At 41.3% G+C, this 27,880-nt stretch overlaps 1 protein-coding gene across 1 annotated transcript in view; it reads right to left on the minus strand.

The window, feature by feature from the left end:
- The window catches only part of CDH4 (cadherin 4), a 426,717-nt gene that overhangs the window by 137,547 nt on the left and 261,290 nt on the right, over positions 1-27,880 (minus strand). The window contains exon 4 of the mRNA XM_027697374.1: positions 17,372-17,548. Coding sequence (XP_027553175.1) covers positions 17,372-17,548 — 177 coding nt within the window. The remainder of the gene's footprint in view (positions 1-17,371; positions 17,549-27,880) is intronic.

Genomic DNA, 27,880 nt, shown 5'->3' on the forward strand with positions numbered 1-27,880 from the left:
AGCAACATCTTAACAACTCCAGAGCAAATGCAAAAAAGGGTGGAGGGATTACTTGGGGGATTTGGGAGACTCTGCTCAGTTCTCAAATATTCCCTGGATTTCCTTTCTGACTTTTGCAGAGTCATTTAGGCTCCCTCGGCATCAACAGCATTTGTGCCTGCAATTCAATCGTGAACTGAAGTCTCAGACCACGTACTACTAAATATCTGAGAAGAAAATCCTGCCAGCTAAAGCCACAATGCCATTCCTAAGTGAGAACTGGAGCCAGAGTAAGACAGGTTGGACCTCAGCCTTTTTTGGGTAATTTACTGCTTAATTTCTATCAGTTTCTTGTTTTAGATTTTACCAGGTGTCAGCCATAATTCAGCTGCGATTGGTTTTGTTTACTTGTAGTAAGAATACACGACACACTACTTACTATTCAAGTGCAGTAACACAGATTTATACAACATTTTCGCATACCTAACAAAAGCAGATAACTCACCAGGATGGTGAGCCAACCTATCCATTACAAAATAAACAAATCAGTTCATAGTTCAGACTTCAAAAGGGAACCAGTAAATGCCCCATGAAAATCTCTGTAGGCTGGGGTTTTCGCAGAGCAGGAGCTGAGCAGCTCCATGGCAGCATCCTTGGGCAACACAATCATGGTCCTTGGCCAGTGCAGATTAATGAACAGCAGGAATGGAAATGCTAATAATTAAGAAAAGGTTAAAATGTTCACACTGTGTGAGAATGATGCATAAAAGAATACAACTGCTAAAAACCACTGCAGTGATGAAGAATTTTATTTTTTTTTTTATTTTTTTTTTAGAAAAACTAAATTCCAGCTGGGAATATATTAAGAACAAGAAGAAAGAAATTCTCAGAGTAGAAAACTGATGCAAAACAGCAAGTGAAAACCAGTGAGCTCTGTGGCATGGAGGCACTACACGCACTACAAACTAAAGCTCCATCCTGAACCAAAAGCCATTTGAAAAACAAATTCAGGGAAACATCCAGACATGACAAATCCCAAAATTACTATAAAACCCAGACATTTTTCCATATGAACAGTTTGTGTTCAAAGCAGCATTTGTCCCTTAAAACTCTCCTAATATAGCCATAATTCAGAGTAAGAAACGGGGCCAAATTTTCCAGGCAGGCAGGCGTTTGCTCTGACTAGTTAGTGCAGCATCACAAGCACTCAAGTGGTCAGCTCTGCATCAATCAAACCAGCAGCCATTGCCACAGTCACTGGCCACAGCTCCCCCCTCATCACACAGCCTTCGTGCAAAGTTCACACCCAAGACTTTGCAGGCAAAAATCAACAAGTTTGGTCTCAGCTCTCCTTATTCTTATCAAACCCCTCGCCCCGTCAAAAACGAGAAAAGGGCATCTATTAGTCATCAAGTGCATGTTGAGGACACTGAAAACATGCCTAGGAGAATTATTTCCAGGAGTCTGGCAAGGGGTTCTTCTTGCACTAAGAGTGGTTGAAATTCAGCATTTAAGAAGGATGTGCTCGCCAAGGCCTCTCTGCTGTAGCACCAGCATCAGGGCAGGCTCTGTGCAGCCACAGCTACACAGGTCCATAGATCTGAGCCCCAGCAGCCACCTTTTGCTGCAGATTAAGTCAGCTCTAGCTCCCAACCCTCACCTTGGAGGAGGATCTGACCCGCTGTCCACAGGACAGATCTTCCTTCCTTCTTTGCAGCAGGCACGGAGACCAAAATGTCAGTGAATGTGTGAAAAATTCTCCTTTGCACCCCAAGGGTCAGGAGACCCTTCTGCCACCTCAGAGTAAACACTTTGAGAGGAATAGCATTTGTCCCAGGCTCATCTGCCTTTAGCTGGTGCCTGACACACAACCCCACCAGTCTCTGCTTCTGACAGGCTGAGAAATATTTCTTTTGTCCATTTAAGGTACATTTGAAAACAAAGAGAAGATAAAATTACCCACTACTGATATCCTCTAAGCTGTTGGGTCAAAGCCCCAGCTTTGATCTCTGTCAGCAGGTCAAGACTTTTCAGCTACAGGAAAGAAAAAGAGATCCTGGATCCTCAGACAGACCCTGTGCCACCCTCCACCTCCCAGTGATTCCTCTTGTTGGATCTGGACTGATGGACCCATTCCATCACCAGCTATAGCTCATGGGGTCGTGCACAATCACATGCCAACACTGACCATGGCTGTCTTCAGATGTCTGATTTACATACACACTTATTTCAAATCAATCCTCTCTATATACACATATATACACATATATACACACACACATATATTTATATATAAATATATATAATCACATATACATATTCAGAGGTGGGATTTGTTGTATCTACAGAATTCACTTTAAACTGACACACTAAGAGAGATCACTGTCTGCCAATTGTACCAGACCTCCCATCTTCACAATGCTTCATCCTCCAAAATTTGGCAGTCACATTCTGCTATCCAGGAACTGCTTTTAGCAACATAATGTTATGTTGCTAAAGTTATAACTTCCTATAACTAGTAGAAAAGTAACACAAGGAAGAGTGAGGGCCCTTCTTCAGACAGGGACATTGAGATTTTATTAGTATCTTTTGCTGACTATTGCTTTCATACACTTGTCTGAGATTACATGCTTAGCCTAAAATTTCATTTTTACACACAATTTCCACTCACTTAACAATTATTATTTGCAAACCAGTGGTCTTGAACATAGAAAACGTCATATAAAGATTTTTCCTTAAAGACAATATTAGCATTGTACCAGAAAATACCTAAAAGGAGAGCAGAATCTGCAGAACACGGGTTGTCCCCACCTGTCCAACAGATTCTGTCAGCAACTGGTTTCCTAATCACCACAGATTCATTTTCCATTTGCTTGCTGCAATTATGCTATTGAAACCTGCAGGTCTGGGGTTTTTTTCTTTCCTTCCCTTACTCTAAACAGAATTCATTTTTAATGTCTATTGCAGAAGGCCAATATGATATAAAAACCCCAAACATTTCACTACTCATGCACTCTTATTCATAATATCACATCAAATTGCTGAAGTAGTACCATATGGCGCTTGAGCACCAAGCCAGAACAAGTTGTTCAGCTTGTCATAATCTCAAAAGCTGCATAAAACTTAAATAATTTCTCTATGAAGTGGAAGATCTTTGGGTTTAATATAACTCATCAGAAATGGATTCTGAATTTTCCTCCTATTATTTCCCATGTTTTCTCTGATTCACATTCCATTTTCCAGTGTAAGCTATCAGTATAAGCAGCTACAACTATGGGGCTGAAAGGCTTTAAAAGCATCCTGTCCATCCTTTCTTCTTGATCATTCATCTTCAAATTGAACAGATAAATATCTTTCTCAATCAGCCAGATATATAATTATAAATAAAAAAAGCTCAATCAGAAAGACTGAATGAAAAAGATTAATGAGATCTCCCACACTTTGATTCAGCCCTTCAAGCGATACCCTTGGTTGTGGAATGTCCACACTTCCACCCACGCTGTCCTGCAAGAAAACACAGCAGCCTTTCAAGAAAACTGGAGTGGTGACATTTAACTGGTACATAAATCCATGGAGAGACAACAGTGGGAATGTTCCAGGTTTCATCACAGATTGCTCTGTATTTACATTCTCAATTTCTGGAGACACTGCAAGTCTATGTGTTCAGGGTTTTTTTGGTTTGTTTGTTTGGGTTTTTTTGTTTGGTTGGTTTTGGTTTTTTTTTTTTAATATTTTTTTACTCTCATGCCTGAGAAGAAAGGTTTGGAGTGATGCAGGATTGGAACTGAAGGTGCAAGAACAAGAGACAGACAAGACTTCAGACAACCTCAGAGTTTTTGGGGATTGTGGCTGACTCCTGATCCCAAACAACTGAGCAGCAGCACAGGCACCACCTGAGATCTTCCCAGGAACACACCACAGCAAAAATTAAAATGTGAAGGTAGGACCCAAAACTGTAAAACAGGAGAGGAGTAAGGGGAGCACTGGAAATGTGAAGATATGAGGGAGGGAGGTATGTAGGCTGAGGTATTGCTCTGGAGGGCAGAGAAGGGCATTATGGAACTCCTTCAAGGGAAAGTTTATTTTAGCAGCAGCTTAATCAATTGAACAACAAACAGGACAGCACCAAACCAAGCAGAATTTCCTAACCTTTCCTAGCATATATGTTCAAGCCTCATTCACATATGGGATTAGGACAGGCAAGAACTGTAGGCTGGGACAGGAATAGCAGAGACAGCTATTACCCAGCCTTTTCCTTAAAAATAAAGGAGAATGAGGACATGTCTTCTGGAGCTAGCATGGATTGGGAGTTTCCAGAAAAACATTTCTATCGTGGTTACATATGTGACTGTTCTTTTTTCCTTAGCTATAAGGAGGAAAAAGTGGCTTGTCACCAGCCCAAAGGGAAAAGCACTTGGCTGCACTGAGGAAGACAGGATGTGTTGCATCTGTGGCTTCACAGAAGGAAAGGAACAGCTCTCTAAAAAAAGGCAAGAAGCACAGAGAATATCTAGGATAAATAAATAAAAGGAATCTGTCCTCCCTCCTGGATGAAAAGATGATGTCAAACTACCCAAAACCTTCACAATGCACAGGTGGTATCAGCTCAGAAGGGGGAGCAGCAGCCTTGTGTTGTATATCCTGACACAGCAGAGAACAAATAGGGAACAGTCCTGAGCTATGAAGATCCACCTTTTAAGGACATCTGGGCATGAGGCAGGATTTTCAAAGGCACCAGGTATCCAAATCCTATCAGACTATGAGGGAATCTAAATCAACAAGGACTAATTCTTCACTGTGCCCGATCATCATCTGCACATCGCCTGAGGTAGAAATGGAGCTTCTCCAAGAATTAACAGTATTTTGGGTACAAAAAGGGGAAAACTGCAAAACCAGACTAAAATACTAATATGGGCTGCTCTGACATGACTTGGTGGAGGTCTTCTCAGAGCTCCAAAGGGATACTCTGTGCAGTTCACAGGAATATGAAGCCAGCTGACAGTGGACTGACCAGCACCAAGAGTTCAGGAAACAATATTTTGGGTTACTTTAAATGTTGTGTTGAAAGCACCTTATCCCAGAGAAGAAAAAAAGGAAATGAAAAAGCTGTTGTGTGCAATTAGCAGCTCCCTTTGATGAATCCTTTCCAATGACACCACCTTTTTGCTAATACTTAGTTCCTTGGAGAGTGATGTCAATGGAGCCAAGGCAGTCAGAACTTCAGAGCTGAATTATGAGAGGAGATGACTTGTGAGTGACAGCACCCATTAACCTGGGCCAGAAAACTCAGTGCCAATCAGCATTAACTCCTCCAATTCCTGATCCACAGTTCCAGCAAAGACCAACGCAAAGGGAACCTCGAGTTTTCCTCAGTTTAAGATCACACCATTCAGCATTTATTCTCTTCTTTCAACAATATCCCCACTCAGTGCTCAGTACTTATGAATACCCTCTATCCAATTAATACCCCATTAAGCCGCCCGCCCGCAGTGACTTTATCCTCAGACCACTGTATGGCAGCTTTTAACTCCATAATACCCCGGCATTATTACCGTATTAGACTACAAGGGATTGATCCAAAGCTCACGGAGGTTAATGAGGGCTCATTAAACTTTGAATTGGGCCCTAACTGCTCAGCAAACATGAAGTGAAACAGTACGTGTCAGATGAGATGACAGAGGGTGTAGTAAACTTTCAGGCGAAATATTGAATGATGATGGTGACAAAGGCAGGCAATGGCAGGGAACGTGTGAGGAAAGCAGCTATGGGAGAGAATTATGATTATGTTACACTTGATATCAAGCAGGACAGATTTGTGCCTATATAAATAGATATGCCTGGCCTGACTCTGATGTGATTTTTGTCATCATATGGTTAGACATAGCATAATATTGACATTATGGCTTTCCCTCAGATTTTAGTTTTGAATTTCAGCTGGAGAGTATGATACTAAAGACTTGAAATCAGTAGGACTCCTTCCCTAATTACTGATTAATCAAGAGGTAAGGTTGCCTACATAAAGATTCATGGGGAGAAGGAGGAAGTCTCATTAAGAACAAGAGGTTAAAAAAAAGAGGAAGGGAGGGGGACATTTAACAACTGAATGGATACAGGAGTAGAAAAAGAGCTGATTTTCTAATAGCATGTTATACCTGAATGTTAAATTTTGTATTCATGTCCAACTAAAAAATTAAAAGAAAATGGTTTAATACTTGTAGATACCATGGGTTATGGCCCAAAAGGCATTAGAGAAAGTTGTTTTTCAACAACTGCAGAAATACATATATGTTGTGTCATTCTGTCCCTTAGGTACTCAAAAGACAGAGCAGCTGTTTCATAAATTCTGAATTGCCTTTTCCTTTAGCATACAAAAATCTGTGCCATAAACATAACACTGTCTGAAAAATATTCGGTAAACCCAGACAGTTGTTGGAAATGCTTCCTCCGATATTTAAATTCCTCTCTTAACAGGAGTTCCCCTGCAAAAACAGATGCTAACGAATAGTGGTTTTGCCATTGAGCTGAATGGGAATGCTTTGGTGCAGCATTTTCCTTTTTCCAAGGAGACATTACAGGGTGCATTTCCCATGACTGAAAGAAAACTGCCACCTTGCTTCTCAATTCTTTGCTTTCAAATAATAAATAACTGCTATAATCTTCCATAAAGGATTTATGCTCTGATGATGTCTGATTCTTCTACTGTAATTTCTTTTTGTTAGAGGCAGTTGAATGCCATTTACTGGTAAGTAAATTGTGTCATCACTTCACTGCAAACCACACCATTGAAAATGTAAGCTGGCCAAACATTTATTTTTGTTTTCCAACTCACACAAATCTCTTCAGAGGACTGTGGATTAACTAGCAACACTTTTTAGTGCAGATTCTTAATCTTAGTTTCCTTTCCTCTCTCTACTAATATGCTCCCTTCCAGTGATGTTACTTCAGAAATAACTCCAAACAGCTCACAGGGTTGTCAGAAACTCTGCCTTTCAGCTGCCACACTTTTTTCAGTGACTTGGAAATAGGAAAATTGGAGATTTTCACTGAATTTTTTGTGGTCCCACAGTAATGGGGGCCCTGCAGCTCTACCTTTTCCCCAGAAGAGTTTAACTGGCAGAGCTGTTGGAGGACAAGGGACTGCAAATTCCCCAAAGGTTCAAACCAAGGGGTCCATGTCCAATCTTTTCACAACACAATCATGCTTTTCATTTTTAGACAGAAACAAGCCCACACAGCCTTTACTCTTCCTTAAACTGCCCCCCTTTTTACAAGAAAATTAGCTTCTTTGCCTCAATAAATGTTACAGCTCTCAAAGCCTTGAAGCACAAATCAAACAAATAAATCAACTGCAAAACAGCCCAAAAGGGCTACAAACTCAAGCACAGATGCAAGAACCTCCTCAGGTCATGATGTTTTGATTAAAATGAGCAGAGATCACGAGTGGAAGAAGCAGTCAGGAAGGCAACTGTCCTGACAATGCCCACCAGCACTACGGCATTTAAGGGTCTGTTAATATTTCCACTAGAAACTTTTGGTTTTAGGGGTTTATAATGTGAGTCGTCGGAGGCTTAGTCCTGATTTCCAAAACCCAATTACTAAAGGGGAATTAGTCAAGTAAAGCTTTGCAAGGGGAGGGCACGCCCGGGTGGTTTGCTACAACAAGGACGAATGCACGGCATGACTTGTTTTTTCAGCTGCATACACACACCCCAAAAACCGTGCACAGACCTGAGGCAGAGACACCTCACACATGTTATGTGTAAGTTTTCTGAAATATCATCTTACTGGAATAACAGCCCATGCTGAGCTATCATGCCCCAGCTGCCACGTCCCAGCTTTGCCCTTCCATGTCCAGAAACAGAGCAATGAGGAGCTGTGCCAGGCTGGGTGCAGCTCAGCAGCTCTCCAGCACTATAAAACAACACCACAAGCCACACCAAACCCTCTCTTCATTCTTTTGCTGGCTTGCTCTATTCTACACAGCACACCTGAGCTTTGGCCAAGTCCTTTGCTTTCCCCTTCACCCACTTCTAGCTGAGCCCAGCATCACGACTCAAAAGCCACTCACCTTTAAGTCTTTCACCAGCATGTCTCCCTCATCCTTCATGAAGAATTAACAGCCCCTGCTCTTCCTAGAGGCTTTTCCCACAGTGTACTCGTAATCAGGGTCAGCTGTAGTCAAACACACCTCATTTCTCCATGGAGAGGAAGACAAAACGTCCCACACCTGTGGCCAACCCTCTGTCCCTCCTAATGGGTGAGCTCACCTGCCCAGCAGCTACAGGGGCTCTTAGGGGATGCACGAGTTTCTGTTGGTTCATGAAGTGAAAAGAAATTCAGCTGTCTTTACCTAGTGCCAGAAACATGAAACCAAGGTCTACTGGGTGGCTTTTCAGGGCAGGTTCTGGTGTGTATTAGAACAAAAAGGACATATGCAAAGGCTGATGTGTGTGTACATCTGGAACTATGCTCTCTGTACACTACTGCTGTATGCAGAGGAATGTAATTAAAATTGGAAATCTAATGAAAATGATAAGCTTGGCCAAAGAGGTCAGTACTGTACAATGCTGGGTGATTGGTCTTAATCCAGTAAGGCACTATTTGTGCACCAAATAAATTTTGAAGAGCCACTGGAGTTGCTTAAAGGCTCAAATTTAGGCACATACTTAAAATCGCTGCTGAACAAGGGCCAAAATGTTCAGTCCCACCATCTGCAGATATCCAAATTGCCTTGGGCAAAATGTTTCCCTTAACATAATCCAAGGTTTTGTTTGTTTGTTTTTAAGTTGTCTAACTGTTCGTATAGGAGGAAAATGTCCTTTAAATTAAGGAAATTAGCAACAAAAATGAATGTTATTAAATATATGGTAATTATTAAAAAATACGGTAAGAACTATGGGAAAGAAGAAACTGCAAAGAAATGGGGCCTTTAATGAGGCTAAACTACTGTGCATCCACTCTTTGCTACCCCATCATCTAACCATGGCTTACTCCTCTCATCAGCCTGCATTAGAGACAGCTGGGAAAGGATTTGGATGGTGACACCTTTATCACTGAAAATCTCAGCTGTTATAAATAAAACAATTAACCACAGCAGTGAGAGCTTAAAATTAGCCCAAGAGTAAATTCTTTAAAATTTTAAAAGCTGACATCCAAAATTCCAGAGTGCTGAATTTAATTCTTCAGCAGTGCAGACTAGCAAGAATATTTGCAACAGTAGGGAAGTAAAAGGCATAGATGTGGGTTTTTTTCTTCCTATCTCATTCCAGCCTGATACAGTGAATATCAGCAGCAGCCTAGCTGTCAAGGTTATATCTGCACCATCATTCTGCAAATCCAAACTCACACCCACACAACACCACTCTGTCTTTGGGACTCCATTTCGACAAATCAAGGAAGCCAAGTCCCACAGTCACCTAATGTGGGTGATGAGTGTTAAAGAATGAACTCCTGCAGCAAAGAGCCAGATTGCAAGTTCTTTGTCTGTTCCTGTCTCGGCTTTTTTTCATTATTACTGTTTTACTTTGGGAAAGGCATGAGAGAAACCAAATATCTTTTCCAAGCAAATTAACCCTCTGTTTTTGTGTACACTCTCTTTACAGGTTTTCAATAGCTTTACGAGCTGTGTACATTAGCTCTGACTATGCCTTCCTGCCTTTGCCTGTACACATAATGACAGCCATACTGAGGGCTATTACAGTTATCTCACTTTCAGGAGAGGATGGGAGGTAATGATATGTTGCAATATGTGCAATGGGGTATTATAGCTAAATACTCTTTGGAGTGACTGATGAACTCTTTTGCAGTGTGCCTGGTGTGACAGTTCGAGGTGAGGGGTACTTATCCTTCTGTATTTCCTACATTTCCTTCGAACAGGAGCTAAAAGGTGTTGGCAGGATGGGGGTGGTGGTGGAGGAACTGATGGAGATGCAGCACAGAGTGGAAGCTGCTGCTCAGTCCCTGGCTGTGGCAGAGAAGCACCTTTGCATCACTATGAGAAACAAGCCTGTACTTTAGCAGACCTGATGCACAGCTGTAGCAGCTGAATTTAGACATGGAATAATGTGAGTGACTATAACCATCAACAAAAGATTTCTGAATACTTTATTAAAACCCGAGTCCATTATGAGATTCTTCAAATAACCCAAGCCCAGATGCTGATAACCAGAGAGTGCTGCTCATGGCCATGGCAACAGCTCTGTGGTCTCAAACAAAGCCACTCACAGCTTCCCTGCCTCTGTTTCTTATCTGTGAAAGACAATCCTCAGCTATGCAAACAGGTTGAAAAAGTCAGATCCTGTACAGAAAAACAGCTGTGCAAAGGCTGTATGGATCATGGTTGGACTCTATGATCTTAAAGGCCTTTTCCAACCTAAACAATTCTATGATTCCATGTCTCTAACTCACAATTTTTATTTAACCAGTAGTGATTGGTAGTAGGGTCACAAATACCTGGTGGTATATCCCACCCCACTGCCTCATGGGGAGGCTGAATGACTGCAGAACACTTTGAAGCATTGACCACAAAGTCAGACCACAGGTCTGTTATCCCAGTCTCCTCTCAGTTTGACTTGCTGTACCCCATTCTGCTTAAACTTGAAGAAAATCAGAAATATTTTTATCAATGATTTTTGAGACTTCTGAAATGTCATTCTGATACTTCCCAATGAGAGTGGGAGCAGTCTCACTGCTGCCAGTAGCTTCTGAGAATCTCAGTTTTTATGTTGTGTGAGAAATTAAAAGTTGTTCCATTTCTTTTCATGCAACTGGGATGCTATATTTGATAGAGATTTATCACTTCCAAATCACATGGCATTTCATGATTTAGTAGGTTTTTTTTATGATTTAGTGAGGCATTTTTCCGCTCACGTTACTATTCCCAAAGCATCCTAGAAAATGGCAAAAACTCAAGGGCAGTTTTTTTAGCTGAACTGGGCAATAGGAGTCCTTGATAGCTGTCTACAAAGTGTCAATCACCTTTAAATCCCAACTGCACTTACGATGGTTCTCCTTGAGTAAGTGACAAGGCCAGGCTGGCAAAATGAAATTCTTCAGTAATACATTGACAAACTCAGAACCACAGAGCACCAAATTCCCCCTCAGTCTGGATTTGAATGCATAAATAAATAAGGCTCTTGCATTTATTTCTGCTAGAAGATTGTATTATTCCTTTCTGCAATTATTGAAAAATGCAGAGCACAGGCAAGATTTAGTGTCTGAGTTTTTGCTGCAAGACTTATGTCAGTAGAAAGGCGTTTTTGCTCTTGGGAATCAAAGTGAGATTCACCCATTTGTGGCAGGTGTTTTAAGCACTCAGCCTAACAACCTACCCACGCATGGCACTACAGCAATTCAATGACTAAATTAAATCTCTGAATATTAAATTAATGATGGAAATCTAAAATATTAATATATTCTAATTGAATATTCTCCGATAAATTATCTAGGCATTCTCAGCAATTTGATTTTACTTTCATTTCTTAAGGAACTTTCAGCTGCATAAATACAGCTATTAAAGCAATTCAAAAAGGGAACATTTTCTGCTCAGACAAGAGAACTCTAAACACAAAGATTCTAAAAATTTCTTTCATATGATTGATTAAATCATAGAGCCCAAGACAGCTGAATCATTAAATGACTGCTTTCCTTCAGTCCCTCTGGCTTTAGCAAGGACAATATAAATTCCCTATGGGTCTGAATACAAGGAAATACAATATGTATAATTACAGTATAGGCTTGAATGCTGTTGTAAGAGAATTTTAAATGGAGCATTTATGCTGTAGCTGCACTTTTCAATCCATAATGCTGTACGTGCGCGTGCATGGAAAGCCCATAAAACACTGGGCATCTGCTTCCTCCAACCCAGATTCCCAAATGGCTCACACTGGGGTAGCCCCACCAGCTTTGGCAGAGACTCGTGAATTTACATCAGGATCTGTCCTTCCCTTTCTGTGAATGCTGGAGACTAAGAATGGCACGGTTATACGCCAGGGAGAACTTAAAAAAGGGGATGTCCTTTGAGTAGTATATATAGTGTGGGATATGTTTAGGAACTTGCTTTAAACTACATGTTTTAAAGAAATTTCAAATGGACAAGTCAAGAAAGTAACAATGTGCCATATTTCCCTTTCTCCATTCATTCCATGAGTCATGTGCCCAGTCCTGGTTTGGTCACACACACACGAGTTCAATTCCAGAGCCAAGACTGTGGCAACACAAACATTTAATGAACCATTTTCCTGCTAATCTTTCTCTCTTTGGTGTCAGGTTGTTTTGTGGTGTGAAATCACAGTCAAGTGCAAGAGCTGTCACAATCTACATCCTTGAAATAGCTTTCAAAGAAAGGCTGTGCCTCCACAGAGCAACTCGATCTGCACAATGTCCCATTTCCTCTCCACCCTCTGGGCTCACTCCTTCTTATCTCAATCTGAGTGTCACAACAAAGACCAAATCTCCTCATCTCTGAATTTCAGCTGGTGATATTTACGCAGGTACCAAAGGTGAGATGCACTGAGAGCCACAACTAGCCATTTTTTTCAACTCTGCAGTGTATTTGGTAAGGCAAAAGAAACACCTGTTCCTGTGGAGAACAAGGAAGATCTAGGCCTATTTGTAATCAAGGCTGTCTGCATCTCTCTCAGGAAAAGTAAGGTCTGATGTCCTTTGGGAAGCATTTGCAAGGCCTTTTCTCAACAAACCTTCTCTCACCACAGACAGATGCCATCTGTCTTGCAGCTGGGAGCTAATGGATTCTGCACTGCCAATTTCACAGCAGTGAGCAACGCTGTGATAGAGGAGGCATGAGGGATTTCCTACAATAAAACTATTTAAAACAAGTGCAAAAGCACATGCTGAACCAGTCCTGATGAGCAAAGGAGATGGCAATATCGAGGGCTGATGGTCCAAGCCGGCAGGGATTTCACAGCTCAGTATGTCTTACGTATCTCCAACGCCAGGATTTTAGACTTTTGGAGAACTGTCTCACTACACTGGTTTCCTGCTCCAGGATGGGCTGTGGAGCTCTACAGTGTATTCAATGTCACAGTACAGCTTAACATGTGCTAAACCCACCCATGGGGTCTTCTACTGTGTGAAGAGGAGCTCTCTGCATGTGTTGCCATGGTCTTGGCTCTGGTATCGATCTCTCCTCTGTGTGTGTGTGTGTGACCAAACCAGGACTTGGCTCATGACTCACGGAATGAATAGAGAAAGGGAAATAAGACACCTTGCTAATTTTTTGACACGTACATTTGAAATTTCTTTAAAACATGCAGTTTAAAGCAGGTTCCTAACGTGCTGCACTAAACCCGACCCACCAACAACACTTCCGCTAATAAGTTACGCAAGAGTCTTCAGCTACATTATACTCTGCTAACTTTCCAAAAACTACTTCAGGACTTTCTGATTAAATTTACATAAAATGCATCCTTCCTTCTTATTTCCTGTTACTCACTTAGATTATTTCTAGTATTCTTGTGGCTGAGATCACCAGCGCTCGGATGTGAGAGCGCACGCTGTGCCTGCAGCATGCAATCAAGGGGGTTTGTAAGAGCACCAAGATCCTGTCTCGGTCATCCTCAGTGGATTTTCATGCTGGTGTAATGAGAATGAACAAGTTGTTTAACATAAGAGATCTAATGGGGAAATACCACATTTTTCAGTTCCAAGTTAAATGAGGGCAAGGTGGAAAAATGAGCGTCTACAAAGTTCAGGACAGGAGGCTCCTAAGAGCTCTATAAAGATCCTGGAGATGAAATGGAAGTTTGGAGCCCTCATGAAGGTGAATATGGTTGCAGTGGTTGATAGAACAGCCCATTACCATGGCATGACCACAGACCAGTCCTGCACAAGACTGCTTTCTTAAAAACAAATTATTTCCATGCAGCCCATTGAGATGGACCAAGACTTGCCTTGAAAACTGATTCAAGACTCCCACTAGAAGCAGTTAGAGACTTGCACAGGGATGCAAAACTGAGATTCTTTTTGAAGTTCAAAAGAGGATGAAATACAAGATAAGCTAATAGATAATTAGATAATAGATAATTAAGAATTAGCTATGCATGTAGCTAAAAAGGATGAGTCAGTGAGAAAATAGATGGTGCTCAGCAAGGGGGCAACTATTTAATATATTATCTTAGTTGATCAGTGTGCCTGCATGAGTCATTTGCTTGGAGAAGGAGGGGGATTTCACATTGTTTTTGTATTTTTAATAGGCATTTTCATGGACCTCACAGTTATAATAATGAGAGTACCTGACAATTAGTAATGAAATTATCCTCACTACAGAGAAATATTTCACAGCATGTACAATATTATTCCTAATACAAAGGTGGAAGTGAAGCACAAGGAAATTAAACAGAAGACTTTCATGAATGTTTGCAAAATAAATAAGCATATATATCAATAAAATTTGATAACTGTTTTCTCAGCTAAAAGACAAAAGCAAAATTTGCAAAATATTTTTTTTACTAATAGAAAATATTTTTAGCTTATAAATATCAGATGTTTATTTAAACTCTTCGAAGAGTAAGTAAATCTTTTCAGCAGCCAAAACTAATTAGAAATTCCTATTATTATTTTTTTAGCTATCATTTTTCTGACATACACTTCCTAGTTAGTGTGGTTGATGTATATGAACAGACACGGATGTTCCTTTGAAAGAAAAAACCCTGTAATTAACAGGGGTTTTTTTTGGCAGGGATAATGTTCCTTTTTTCTTTTTTTTTTTCCTAAAAACTTTTCATTTAACGTATTTTATCAGAATGAAATGGTTTAATGAGCAGAGAATTATAGTTGATCCCAGCTGAACCAGATAGGGCTGCCTTTCGAGGTATGTGGCTCCCATCAAGCTGCATTCACCTTTGCTATGATTTAAACTTCATTCAGGCACAGCCTTGCTAAAAATACTGACAAGTAACTAATCAACTTCCATAAAATGGAATTTTTACCTTCACAATAGGAAGCAGGAGTAGGAGGGAACCTGAAAGATTTGCCTATGCATTTCAAATTAGTCTGACCTATAAAAACGCAAACAGCAAGTGGTACTATGACAATGTACTTCTGGTAGGGTTTTTTTGGTTTTTTAGTGTTCAGATTTTTCATGCCATCCCTTCCTCTCCTTAGAGGAAGCCAGAACCAAAGATAGCACTATAGAGGGACTGGTTTCCATTAGTTATACCTAAGAAAAAGTAAGCTCAGGCAGGGCTTTCTGGACCAAAAAAAAGGTCAGTGTCCAAGAACCTGCTGGTTCCAGGTTTGAGTGTTTTATATAAAGCAGCAGATAAAACTGTGACAGACCTGCTTCTGTACAAATGGGATCTGAGCTGCAACTTCACATGTGCACTTCTGGTTCCAGTTTGTGAGCAGATGGACACAAAAATATTCAGGGCCCAGTGAGCAAAAGCATAGGAAATCAGATCAAAACTGTTACCTAGATCTACGAGACAGCAGAATGCTCCAGGGCAATCTGAAGATTATGTGGATGGAAATAATCAGATAGTGCTGGTCTTTGAAGACGTTGATTTGTCCTATTCTGGATAATTAAAGACACAGGGGAAGCTGTAACTCCTGCTAGGAATCACCCAAGCTTCATGTTCAGGCGCTGGCAAACGGGCCAGATGCTGCAGATGAGCAGAAACTCAACCCGAGCCTAAAACATCAGGGGTCTCACGCTTAATCAAGTTGCACTCTTTGTATGATCTTCCCTGTCATTATGATGCTTTCTGTATGTCAGGTGAAAAGGAAAGCAGCCCTTTGTAAGCCAATTTTTTTTTTCCCCCCACCCCACTTTTACTTCATTTTCAGTGTTTCCTCCAGCTTCTGTTTTCAAAAACTGCAATGGAATATATTGCTGAAAATCTGGGAGCTCTGTGTTTCCATCAGCCAGGTTATCTTTCCAAGGTTACTTGTAGTTTAAGTCATGAATATAAATTCTTCTGTAGCTATATAAAATTTATTATTTGCCATTTTTATTAATACTGGAATTTTGCATACTCGAGTCCTTCTGTTTCATCTCCAGACTGTAGGGGGAAAAGTGCCACAGAGATTTCAGTCCTTATAAATCAACAAATTTGCCATGGTAAGCTGGTGCCAAGTTGTCCTCTCTCTGTCTAGTCAAAGCTCAAAAGAAATCAGCAGGGAATGGGACAGGGCCCAAGTTCATTTTTCAAGTACTCCTCTTATTTTTCACAGGAATTCAGGATTTAATCTAAATTATTAATGTGATCTAGGAAGATATTTTTGACATATCAGGTTATTTTCCTCTTCAGATATTTCTTCCGCTTAGTAGGACAACACATTAACAGGTCACTCCATACCCAGCACTGCTGACCACACAAAGACTCCTTGGCTTCCCTCCCTCTTTTTCTAGGACAGACATAAAAACATTTATCACCTGCTACTTTTGATTTCTTTTTGCACAAGGAAATGACACCAACAAGCCGAGTTTACCCAATACTTGGTGAATTGGGAACACGCACCTTCAGTCATTGCATGAGTCACTGCAAAGTTCACCTGAACTTCCAAAGGACTCAGCAAGTACCTTCCTTCCTCCAAGACGGGCTGTAATGATGCAACTCGTGAATCCGGGCCCTGTTTCAAGAAGACTAGATGAACTTCCTGAGAAGGGATGCCAATGACACACCACTGCTGCTCAAAATAACTTTAGAAATTTTATAATTGTCGTCATTTTCTTCCAAGGGAAGAACTGAAAGAGTCTGCCAAGGAATTTTTTTTGTTTAACAGCTAATCACTCTACTGCTCCAAAAACTGAAACCAGCACCCACAAAAGGAATAGCAACATGTATTTGTATTTTGCTAACACTTACCAACAGCAATAACATATCAACCAAATGTCTCTGTAAAACACTCCTTTTCCCTTCTTTTTCTTTTCCTGTCATCCCATAATCATCACAGAAAACCACATGGGTAAACCTGATCTCAGAGATTATCCTTGTGAAGAAAGAAACCAGAAACACAGAGAGGATGCAGGATCCATCTGCAGCGGGGGCAGGCAGCCAACCTCCTCCAGGCCACCACACATCTGCACCCGGCATCGGAAGGGAAGGACACAGCACCCCTCGTCGCTGGGTGCCACCAACCCAGCCTGACACCTGCAGCCGTTTTCTGCATGAGAGAGTGGGCAAAGGGCCACCTTGGCAGCAGTGCCAGAGTCTCTTGAGGGACTGGCTGGAAGGAGGTGATCAGGCTGCCGTCAGCTGGGGAGGGAAAATGGGGCAAGGCGCTTCGGAAAAGATGGGTTTCAGCAGCATGTAAAAGGCATGCTTCGAGCCAGGCTTCCCCCTCCAGAAACTTGGGCCACACCTACTGCTTCACCAGACCCACTGCAAGATGACCATTATTATTACTCTTTCTGTTTCTTATTTTAACTCACCCGAACCAGCTGCTGTGGGAAGGGTCCTCTGGAGTTTTCTGGCACATTGATGGGCGGGATGACCCAGTCCCTCTTCTGCCTCCGCAGGCCATTGGCGCTCTGATGCTGCCGCCACGGGAGCAGAGTGTCACTTTGCTGCTGCACCAGGTCTCCAGGCAGCGTCTTCCTGCCTTTTGGCTGTTTTGGAAACAAGAATGCAAAACCAGTTAAGCCTCTTCCTCATTTCTTAGGACTTGTCCCAACAGCAGCACTTCCCTGCGTGCAAACGGCCACACGGAACAAAGCACAATATGCTTTGCTGGCAGCTCTGCTGCCACTTCATTTTCACAAATATATGGAGCTGTCACTCTCAAATCAAGATGCCTCCCAGAATGTATCATCTTCATTACACCAGCTGCAGGGAGATTTAGCAGAACACTGGAGTAAAGAAGTATCTGCAAATTTCTAATAAATACAACCTACCAGAACACACAAAAAAAGGGAGAGGATCCCTTTACAGTCCATGTTATGAGTCCAGCTTTATAGTCTGGCACTGAGCACAGGCAAGGCCACAATAACCTGCAGTCTGTGGTTCTGCAGACATATTCTGCAATCCAACCAAACCCCAACCAGAGGGAGAGTCAGACCCATGGCTGCAAAAGTGCATCAGTTCAGATTCTTAGTGCTTCATGACATATTTTGTGAGGGCTGGGTTTTGAACATAAATCCCAAATACACATCTCCCCACACTGCCTGCAAACTGGAACACATTTCAGGCAGTAAATTTTCATTATTTGGGATGCCTTTGAGTCCTCCTTTATGATTTTTTTTCGATTATGGATTCTGCCCATGGCGTACTTTGGCACTGGAAATGTTACAAGGCTGTGGCATAAAAATGGAAATGCTGAGACCTTGGTTTGGACTTAGAGAGACTGCCTCATTACTAGAAAAACTTCTGCCTTACAGAATGATGAATCAATGAAATGTAGATTTGGAAAGGCTCTTCAGAGGATATACAGTCCCAATACTTAAATACTCTATGGCCTTCTAGGATTTCAGCAATTACTTCTAGAAAATCTGCAGAAAAGATAACTAGCAAAGTTCTTGTTACCATATGGTGACCTGCACTCCCACCAGAAAATGTTTAAACTTTCATAAATCACAAAGACTGCAAGTCACATTCTCTTCATTTGAGGTAAGATCCAGTGGGAATACTGTTCTCTGAATTTTACAATTTTCAGTTCTTCTTCTCAAAAAACCCCCCCAAACCCAAAATCCCATGCCCCCAAACACAAGAACAGTGTGGGAAAACCTATCAAAGGATTTTCTGAGGCTCCTGCCATTTTAAGCCACACTCACTTCTTGTCTCACTCCAAACATACAAACTCAAACATCCTACAAGCAGTTATCTGTAGGCACTGATTTCAGTGGGAATCATTGCTTTGGGGCTTAGAGTTTGGTGTAAATCCATCTATTAGCGCACTTCAATTCCTGATCTGGAAGAGCAATTCAACACAAGACTATATAAGTATATGAAAACTAAACAGTATATGAAAGGTAAAGAGTATCTGAACTGAGAGGTGGCTCCAAAGCTGTGTGGCCCTTCTGGATGCCGCGAGCTGGGCACAGCAGCCCATTGTCACAGCTTGATCGTGGCTCTGATCTCTGTCACCTGTGGAGGGTAGACATCCACTGGCTGCAAGGACTGGAAGCATTTGTGCAAAAATGCAGCTATTTTTACGCAGTCCTTAAAAACGAGCCCATTCCAGAGCTGAATTTTCACAGAACAGACAAATATGGTATTTTCAGTCACACATATAGGCACGTTTCTCAGGTCCTCTCTCACACTCATGACACCAAGGTGACTGCAGGGTTGTCTTCACCTAAGTGCTGTTTATACACTTTCGACAAGCTTTGTCACTAAGCTGCTGCAAAATCACAGAACCCTGGCTCAATATTTAGAAGTTGTTCTAAAAATACTCACTTAAGTGTGTAACAAACAAAGAAACAGAGTCACGATGCAGCAGTGGGAGACTTTCTTGGGAAAGTCAGGATACTTGTAGGCACTGTTGACCTCCTCCTTCCTAGGGGATGCAATATGTTATATGTGATAGAGTTTTCATCTAAAGAGGGTGTTATTACCAGAAAGGTATCTGATGAAAACAATGTTATCTAAAGAAGACACACAGAAATGCACGTCAACATGAAACAGGACTGTGAGACGTGAGTCACAGAAAAGTGGATATCCCCTATTTTTTTAATTGGCTTGTGATTCCCAAATGAGGATCCTTTGAGAGCAGGTATTTGGATCAGTTTATATAATTGGCAAGTGAGCATTGGGACAGATTATGAAAGGATGGTCAAATAATTTGTGCTCTGCTGAGTTTACACAGTGGAATGAGTCTGAACTAAAGACAGACTTGAGAATTAACATGAATCCCAAAGCTCCATGTATACTGAAATAATTAGTGTCAGCTCAGCAAGGAAATACCAGCCTTTTTAGTCTGTATGAAATACTTGCTGGCAGGTGACTAGACAGTGACTAGCTTGCTTGTCACTCTTGATGATGTTTTCCTACATTAGAATAAATCATCAACATGACTCTGAATTTGATATGTAGACTTTCAAAAGCATCTTGCAACAACAATTTTTTTTTTTAAAACAACAGCTCTTTTTTATCTTCATTTGTTGACAATGCATTCTCATGACCTTAATTTCTCTGGTGTTGTTTAAATACGTTGTACATGTTTTCTGCTGTTTAAAAGCTGTGAGACAAATGCAGTAACAAAGTCTGGTGAGTATAAATGCCAGAACTATTCAGATCTTTGACTGAAACATCCAAGAACATCTCTGGAATAACAGCATCGACTAACAGCGAGCCCCAGAAAACTCTCCTGTGTTTTCAAGTTTACAAGAATCTAAAGTTCAACTCAAAAGCAGAATGTGACACCAAATTCAATTAATTCTAAAATACAGCTTCCAATCCTGGTTTTGCTGAATAAAAGTTTTCACTGAGATAACAACTGCTCCTTCTCTCATGGCCTCACAGGCCATATGCTTTCTGGAATTTCAAGACATTTTGAAAACATAAAATATTATCACTACCTTTTGCAGCGTCACTAGAACACAATCTGCCCATAGTCCTTCCCACAATCAAGCTGAGAACCTCTAGTGTTGCTGCTTTAGGGTGGTTTCCCTGCTGTTGTGTTTGTGAGGTGCCATCCCCTTCCTACACATGGCACAAGGGAGATGGGCACGTGCAGTCTGAGAGAGTCATCCATGAAACACGTGCCCAGTGGAAAGTGAAGTCCACTCTCCATTCCAAACATTACATGGTGACATTTATAATCCGTTAGAATAGGATCAAACACCAAACATGGAACATGTGAGCGTGGTCTCTGGTGATACATAGATAATTAAAGGGGGATACAAAATAGTCAGGCAATTCAGTAATTATGCCTGTCTATCACTTTAGGACACTGATAAGCTAGAGAAACACAGCGGAGCCATAACAGATGAAAACCTTTAAGATCAAGGAGAAAAAGTAATTAAAAAGTGTGGGATGAAGAAAAACAACAGGAGAAAAGCCCATGCTGGGATATAAACTTGTTAGGAGAATTTGGATTCAGTGGGATCTAATGCCTTAGTGTTCATACCGGGGCAGAATCTTTCAGAGCTTGCCAAGGATGAGATGCAATGTGTGCTGGGCTGGCTGTATTATTTAAAGTCCACATTCTGCAAGCATTCTGCAAGAAAAGGAAATTTCTTCTCACAGGCTGCTCCAAAGAAGGTGTAGGGGTGTCTTGAAGTCCACCTCAGTAACTTCAGTGCCATCTCACAGGAGTCATTTCCAGTCCCTTTTCAGTCCAGCATTAACTTTAACAATGGTGAACACAACCTGCTGTGTTTGGAAGAGGACACAGAGCTAAACCCCTAAGGGACTGTCAGACTTCAATCAGATTTAGGAAACCTTCCTCCAAACAGGTGACATTGTAGGGTGTTTCAACTAATTCCACTTACACAATGATTCTTGAGAGCTCAGGAACATTCCCTGTCTGCGCTTGGCACCGGCAATAAAGGCTAAGTCAGAATTGCCACCTAGGCAGTCTATAAGCTCCTGTCAGTGTTGGTCTGTGGCTCGTCAGCCTTTCATTCGTTGGGAGACTCAGACTAAACTCAACCTCTGCTCAAAAGAGAGGTCAAAAAATAATTCACTGACAGAACAGGACACGTGGGATCCCTACAGCCCCTCAAGCCCCGTCCTGCTCGTGACAAGAAGGCTACGAGCCACTGACTTTTTACTAGTCCACAAATAAAACCAGTGAGTGTGAAGGAACACCAGCTTTCACCTTCCGCTACACTTAGCAGTAGCCAGTCTCGCCAGCTGGCTCGTCTCCCCTCCCAGCCAACCTGCCTTTGATATCCGTCAGCCTCTGGCTACGGAGACATCTGGAAGTTATTATCCAGCAGAGCGTATCACAAACCCATTTACATAATATAATATCATATTTTGTGTTCCTGCTTAGCTGAACATTTTGGATCACTCGAATGTTTGGGTAAATAAGCCACCATTCCCTGCATATAAATAACAGTGAGTCTTAGGGTACGTTTGTTGGAGATTATTCATTTTATAGGGCTCAACCTGCAAAATGAAATGCTCTGGATTCAGCACTAAAATATATTATTCTTGCAATTGCAATAAAAAGTACCTGCAATTGGAGGAGAGGAAATAAGGCCTTTATTTCCCAAGTATCAAAATTATTTATGATTTAACCTGTTTTATTTATATGCCAGTCTTAATATTTTCATAGGATCTTTAACACTTCACACTAGACATTTTTCACAAAAGAAATAGTACTTGGCTTGCTTTGTTTCTAGTGTCACTCCTAGGGTTTAACTATGGGAACGTGTTTTTAATGTATTTTTATCAATACAAGGGGATAAAAAGCCACCTTTAGTCCATTGCTCAAACATATTTCCCTTCAGCTCCTATATCAATATACATTTTGAAAACCGGTACCATTTTCTACCAGGGGAAAAAAAAAAATCTATTTAAAAATATTTAATCTGAAGCATTTTTTGCTTGTTTCCATGGTAGCTGCAAAAAGGACATGAGAAAATGATATTTACCAAACAGAAAATAAGACAATGAAAATAGAGCTTAGTTTTTTAACAAAGGGAACATGAGAGCACTGCAAAATAAACATTTGCATGAATTCTGTTCTAAGGAAACAACATTTTGCTGACATCAGGGACGGCAGTGGAGGACGAATGAGCCCTTTTTTCCCAAAATGCACCATTTCCCCAGTTTTTGATCTTTTAGTAGAGAAAGATATTTCATTTTGTGTTCTCATGCAGTAGAATGAAAGGGTTGCAGAACAAACAGCAAATTTATTTATTTTAGGGTAATTGATTCCTTTTTTATTTAGGTCATTGCTGAATTTGCCAAAGTTGGAGACGGGAAAAAAAGTAGTTTTAAAAAGATCAAACTTTTTATTTTAGACTTTCATTTATTATAGTCATGCTATGTGAAGGTATTATTTAGGAACTGCACAGGTAGGGAATCCATAATCTATTTTTTTCATTATCCACATTCTAGAACTCTGTGATGACTATCTATATTAGCTCTATTTACTAATAGTTGTAAGCTGTGGTAAATTTAATCAAAGACAGCTTCGTGTCACATCCCATTACCATCACGGCATAAACTGCTATTCATGAATGATTTGTGTCAAAGTGCTCTGAAAACCAGTGTTTTAGCTGCAAGATGTTCCAGCATTCACAGTTCTTCAGCAGGGGCATTAAATTAATGTGTTTGCAGAGAAGCCACTAATTGACGAGGAGATGTGATTTTGGCAGTAGACTTCCACTTTAAAGATAATGAACAGTGTTCAGACACAGAGAAGAACCTCCCCTGCTCCTAAAACTTTAGTAATAATTTCTGGTATAAACAGGAATAGAGGCAACCAATCCTGACAGGGCATTTCAAGTACCCAAGCAAGCTGTTTGATCATCACGACTTCCAAAAGCAAACAGTGGAATCGCGGCATTTGTAACCTTTATCAAATCTCGCTACGTACAGTCAGGAATGTTATGTTTGGTTAGGAACTCATTAAACAAAATTACCTCTCCATTTATAGAAACCATACAAGTACAGTATAAAACATTTTAATTAAATCAGCTAGTTAAGCAAAAATTCATTACTTTTTGTTTTTATCAGCTAGCAGTGGGGCTGCATGGAGCAGTTCACATTAGAGTCAATTAGTAAGAAAAATTGTCAGATTTGGCAAGAGCATGAGCTTCCAGAACACATCAGCTGACAGGGAAGAAAAAGTTTGACTAAAAGCTAACCAAGTTACTGCCCTCAGAGGAGGAGAATGAGCCATGTAACACACAGACAGGCATCAGCCAAGCCAAACCCCCTCGTTCCCAAGGAGTCAGAGTCAAAGCTCTACATGCCCTGTTCCTTGAGAGCTGAAAAATGAGGCATGAATGCAAATTTAACGTTGTTAGGTAGCTGGATGGCTTTGCGGGCTTAGGAAAATTTTATCTGATAGAACTAATAGAATGTGATCAGTGTGACTGAGGAATCAAAATGTTCCTTAGCGTTGTAGGGCTGCAAACCAAGAAAAGAGGTGAAGAAGAGTAACAGGTAAAACCAGGGGAATTTCAAATAGAGAGAACCCAACACACTGGCTTGTGAGTCAGGCAGAAGATCCTTTCTTTGCAAAAGGTCCAGCAGGGCCCTTTGTGAGCAACTGTAATTAAATGCTGAGTTAAGTCTGGACCCCAGAGAAAAGAGACACTCACCAGCTCTGGGCATAACCCACACGGTTGCATTAGAAGGCTGTTATTTAAAAAAAAATAAACACATGTTATTGTCTTTGATCAGAAAGCCTCACAAGGTTGGTGGCCCAGGTGAGGACCCCGTGGAACACAGGTTGCAGGTCACATACACATTCCCCTTTGGGGCCAGAATGGGGCTTTTCAGGCAGCTGCTGACCAGGTGACCCTGCTGGGACAGGAGGTGTTGATTTCCCAGTACAATGTAATTGAAATTTAGACATCCCCTGACCTCACCCACACCTTCTGTTTGCTGAACGTTTGGTAGGCCATCACCAGTTCAAGTTGGAATCTGGTAAGTCACAGAGCATTTCAAGAGGCTTCACTTTTGTGCTACAGAGCACAGACACCTGCAGGCAGTGTGCTCCTGTTCATTACTGAGCAGACATGAAATGTGAGCGGTGTCTCTGAGGTGAGGGAAGTTTTGACTGGGGTGGAGAGGCAGAGCTGTCTTCAACCTTATTCTACGGCTCTGCACAGATGATTAGAGGCACCTCCTGGCCGGCGCACTGCCTTCAGGTTCAAATGCTCTTCCTCTTCCATTCTCTGGAAGAATCACACACCAAAGCAGGCACATAAGAACTCCATCTGCCTTTGGTGGAATCTTTTATGGTTCCCACAGGTTTCCAGCACCTGTGGTACTCTTCCTGTCGTTGTCAGGCTTTGAATATTGCAAGAGTGTTCAATGAACAGAAGAAGATGACAAAGAAGATGACATCGTCCCCAAAGCACAGCTCTTGATGTACTTTTCTTTCTCATTTTAAGGCTTGAACATCTTATCCCAACGTGAAAAGTTCTGATGAGGCTGTTTCCTTGCAAAGCTCCCCACATCAACTTGACCTTTTCACATTGCCTTTAGTAACATCTAATCTTGCAGTGCTTCTCAGGTAGGGTTGTTTAAGAAACATCTAAATTACTGTTGTACTCTACCTTCTAGTGTTTATAAAATGCCACTTCTATCTTCAAGTTAATGTCATTGTCATAATTGGGAGAAGCCATACACAATGGCTTCGGAACTACAAGTACTTCTCAAGAGCGTGGCTATTAAATTACAAAATACTCATATACTTGTTACCTGTTCAGATACCCACAGGTCGGGAATAAAGGTGGTAGATCTTGTCATATGTAATATAGCAAAAACCTCTACTGCAGGTTCATCTTGCCCCTCGAATTCTGCACATATCTTGAGAAAAATGTATGAAATATCTGGGCTAGCAAGCTGAGTTCTTCCTCCTGGATAAAACTTCTAACAAATAATTTAAACCAGTTCCAAAACATAGTTCCTTTGCTTCCAGAACTCAGACTACTACAAGTGTTCTTCATCACAGAAAGAAGAGAGAGTGAGTTTACTCCTTAACAAGCCTACTCCTTAACAAGCCTGTGAAAAATTTTAATCTCATTTTAGTTTTCTAAAGCCATGAGGTTCAAAAGATACATGAATTAAAATAATCATAATGAATTAAATGTAACAATAGTCCTTCTCTTCACAATGTTTGCAAGTACAAAGATCACAAGAGATTTAAGAGATCACAAGCACCACTGCTACTTTAGCACAAAGCAAAGTAATTCAGTCTGGTACTTCTCCTCAGTGCTAGCGTGAGAATTTGCCCTTTCAAGTTATCCTTTGGTTATTTCAAGAGGCTCTTGAGAAAAGATTGTTCTTCTTTTATTCTCCAATTTCAGAGTGCACCTAAGCAAACGCTTAAATTTGACCATGAGAACACATTCCATTTATCTCCACTTGCAAGATGAAATTTAAGGGTGACTTTAAATTTAGTTTTGCTGGATGGGGACAGTGTTTGAGATCCCACTGGCACCGCCAGGCCCTCAGCCCACCCTGCCCAGCTGGACACCCATCCCTGGATGCTTCTCCTCTCTCCTGCAGCTGGCCATGCCACAGGGTCACCACCACATCCAGCAGGAGGGTGGGAGGAACCCAAACCCTTTTTCACACTGAGCTTGTACCTACCAAGCTGTCTCAGCTCGCTGGGCTAAGGGGAAGATACGTGGACACTCATAGCCCCTAGAAACAAGGTTTATTTTAATGGACTTGCCTGCATGAAGGAGTTTTTGTCTTCACTCAAACTCATGTTTACACCCCACTGTCCACAGACGGGTTTTTTGGGATATTCAGTCCAAAACGTGTTTTTTTGAAGTGGCAGTCAGACTTCAGCAGTTACCAACAAAGAACATGAAATCAGAGGTCAAAAGCTTTGATCTCACAAGGGCAAGGCACACATCACAGGCAGGAGCACACAGCAGTCCAAGGGGTTTGTTTTATCAGAAAAAACTTATTTCCGTGTAGGCAGTTCAATCCTCAGGACTTCTTTTTGTTTGAAGGAAGACAGATCTGGAGTGAATTTCACTTATGGATGATCTTTCTAGCCCGGCTTTGAGCCTGACCCTTGGTAAGATGCTGACTGCTTAAGAACTAAACACAGCAAGTGCAGCGCTTGGAAACTTCCCGTAGTGGGCTGATTTTCCGAGGCAATGAGCACCTGTATGTCACATCTTATCTTGGCTTCAGCACAAGGCAATGGGATTCAGCACACCTGAAAATCAGGCCAAGGAAGTTCACGTGTTTTCACAAACATCACTTTCATCTCTTGCAATGATTACACGCGAGATGTCCAAGTTCACTTAAGCGTGAGGTCAGACAAGTTCACCAGATGCATCTTCATTAGGCTTGCACAATTATCCTGAGCAGTCTCACTGGTAACAATTATACGATACTCATTTAGTAGTCATCTGCTTTCTCATCTTTTCCACTGATCTGATTTGTTAAAACCCCAAACAATGTCTCAGAAGTTACCTAAAGGAAACAGAAATCTCTGTATGTACCCACCCTGATCAATAAATCGAGGTCTTGCTTCACTGATGAGATACAGAAATAAAAGTTGTTGGATCCCCCTCAGAGGCAGTCAATGAGGATAGCCCAGCATAATGACTCAGTCTTTAAAATATGCATCAACACGGTCAGAAAAAGGCAGGATGACAAATACAGCCTCGTTTCTTCAGCCCGTCTCTAGGGATAACACAGTTTGATGGGCAAACTCCCATCACCTTGATGCCATGGATAACATCTCATCCCCATGCAGGGGTAGGAAGCAAGAAAGGAAGGGAACAATTGTTTTCCCGTTTCTTCCAGGTGCATCCACTTGAGGGCATCAGGGATATTGGAGTCACTGGAAGCACAGCTCCCACTTAAGCTCTCATTTTCTTCCCTCAAGGGAAGGCTACATCTTCCCAGCTCCCCAGCCTTGTGCAAAGCATCCTGGCTGCACAATAACCCAGGTCATGAAAAGGAGCAGTGCTGAATAAGCCTTTCCTTGCCCGGAGACCTTTGTGCTTGTGATCAGCAATAAAAGGCTGTACTGGAATTTAAAACCTCAGCCAGGTAAAATACCACAGATGATTATTTAAAGGCTTTAAATAAAAAAATAAAACCACCAAAACCCTCTGGCTGTAAGAGTCAGCTTTTCACATTCACATTGTATGGCTGTGGACTCATACCTGGGTTATGAAAGAAGCCCAAAATAAGATGAGGCATAATAAAACACAAGCTGGGCTTAAGCAAGGATGGATTTCTGACAGCAGTTCTCGATGTTTTAAACGCTAGCTGCAGACTCATATATTTCCAAGTTTAATTGCACAATTCCCAGTGACTTAACATTACAAAAATTTACA

This window comes from Neopelma chrysocephalum, unplaced genomic scaffold (assembly GCF_003984885.1).
Source record: "Neopelma chrysocephalum unplaced genomic scaffold, ASM398488v2 Primary Assembly neopelma1_119, whole genome shotgun sequence".
Taxonomy (NCBI): Eukaryota; Metazoa; Chordata; class Aves; order Passeriformes; family Pipridae; genus Neopelma; species Neopelma chrysocephalum.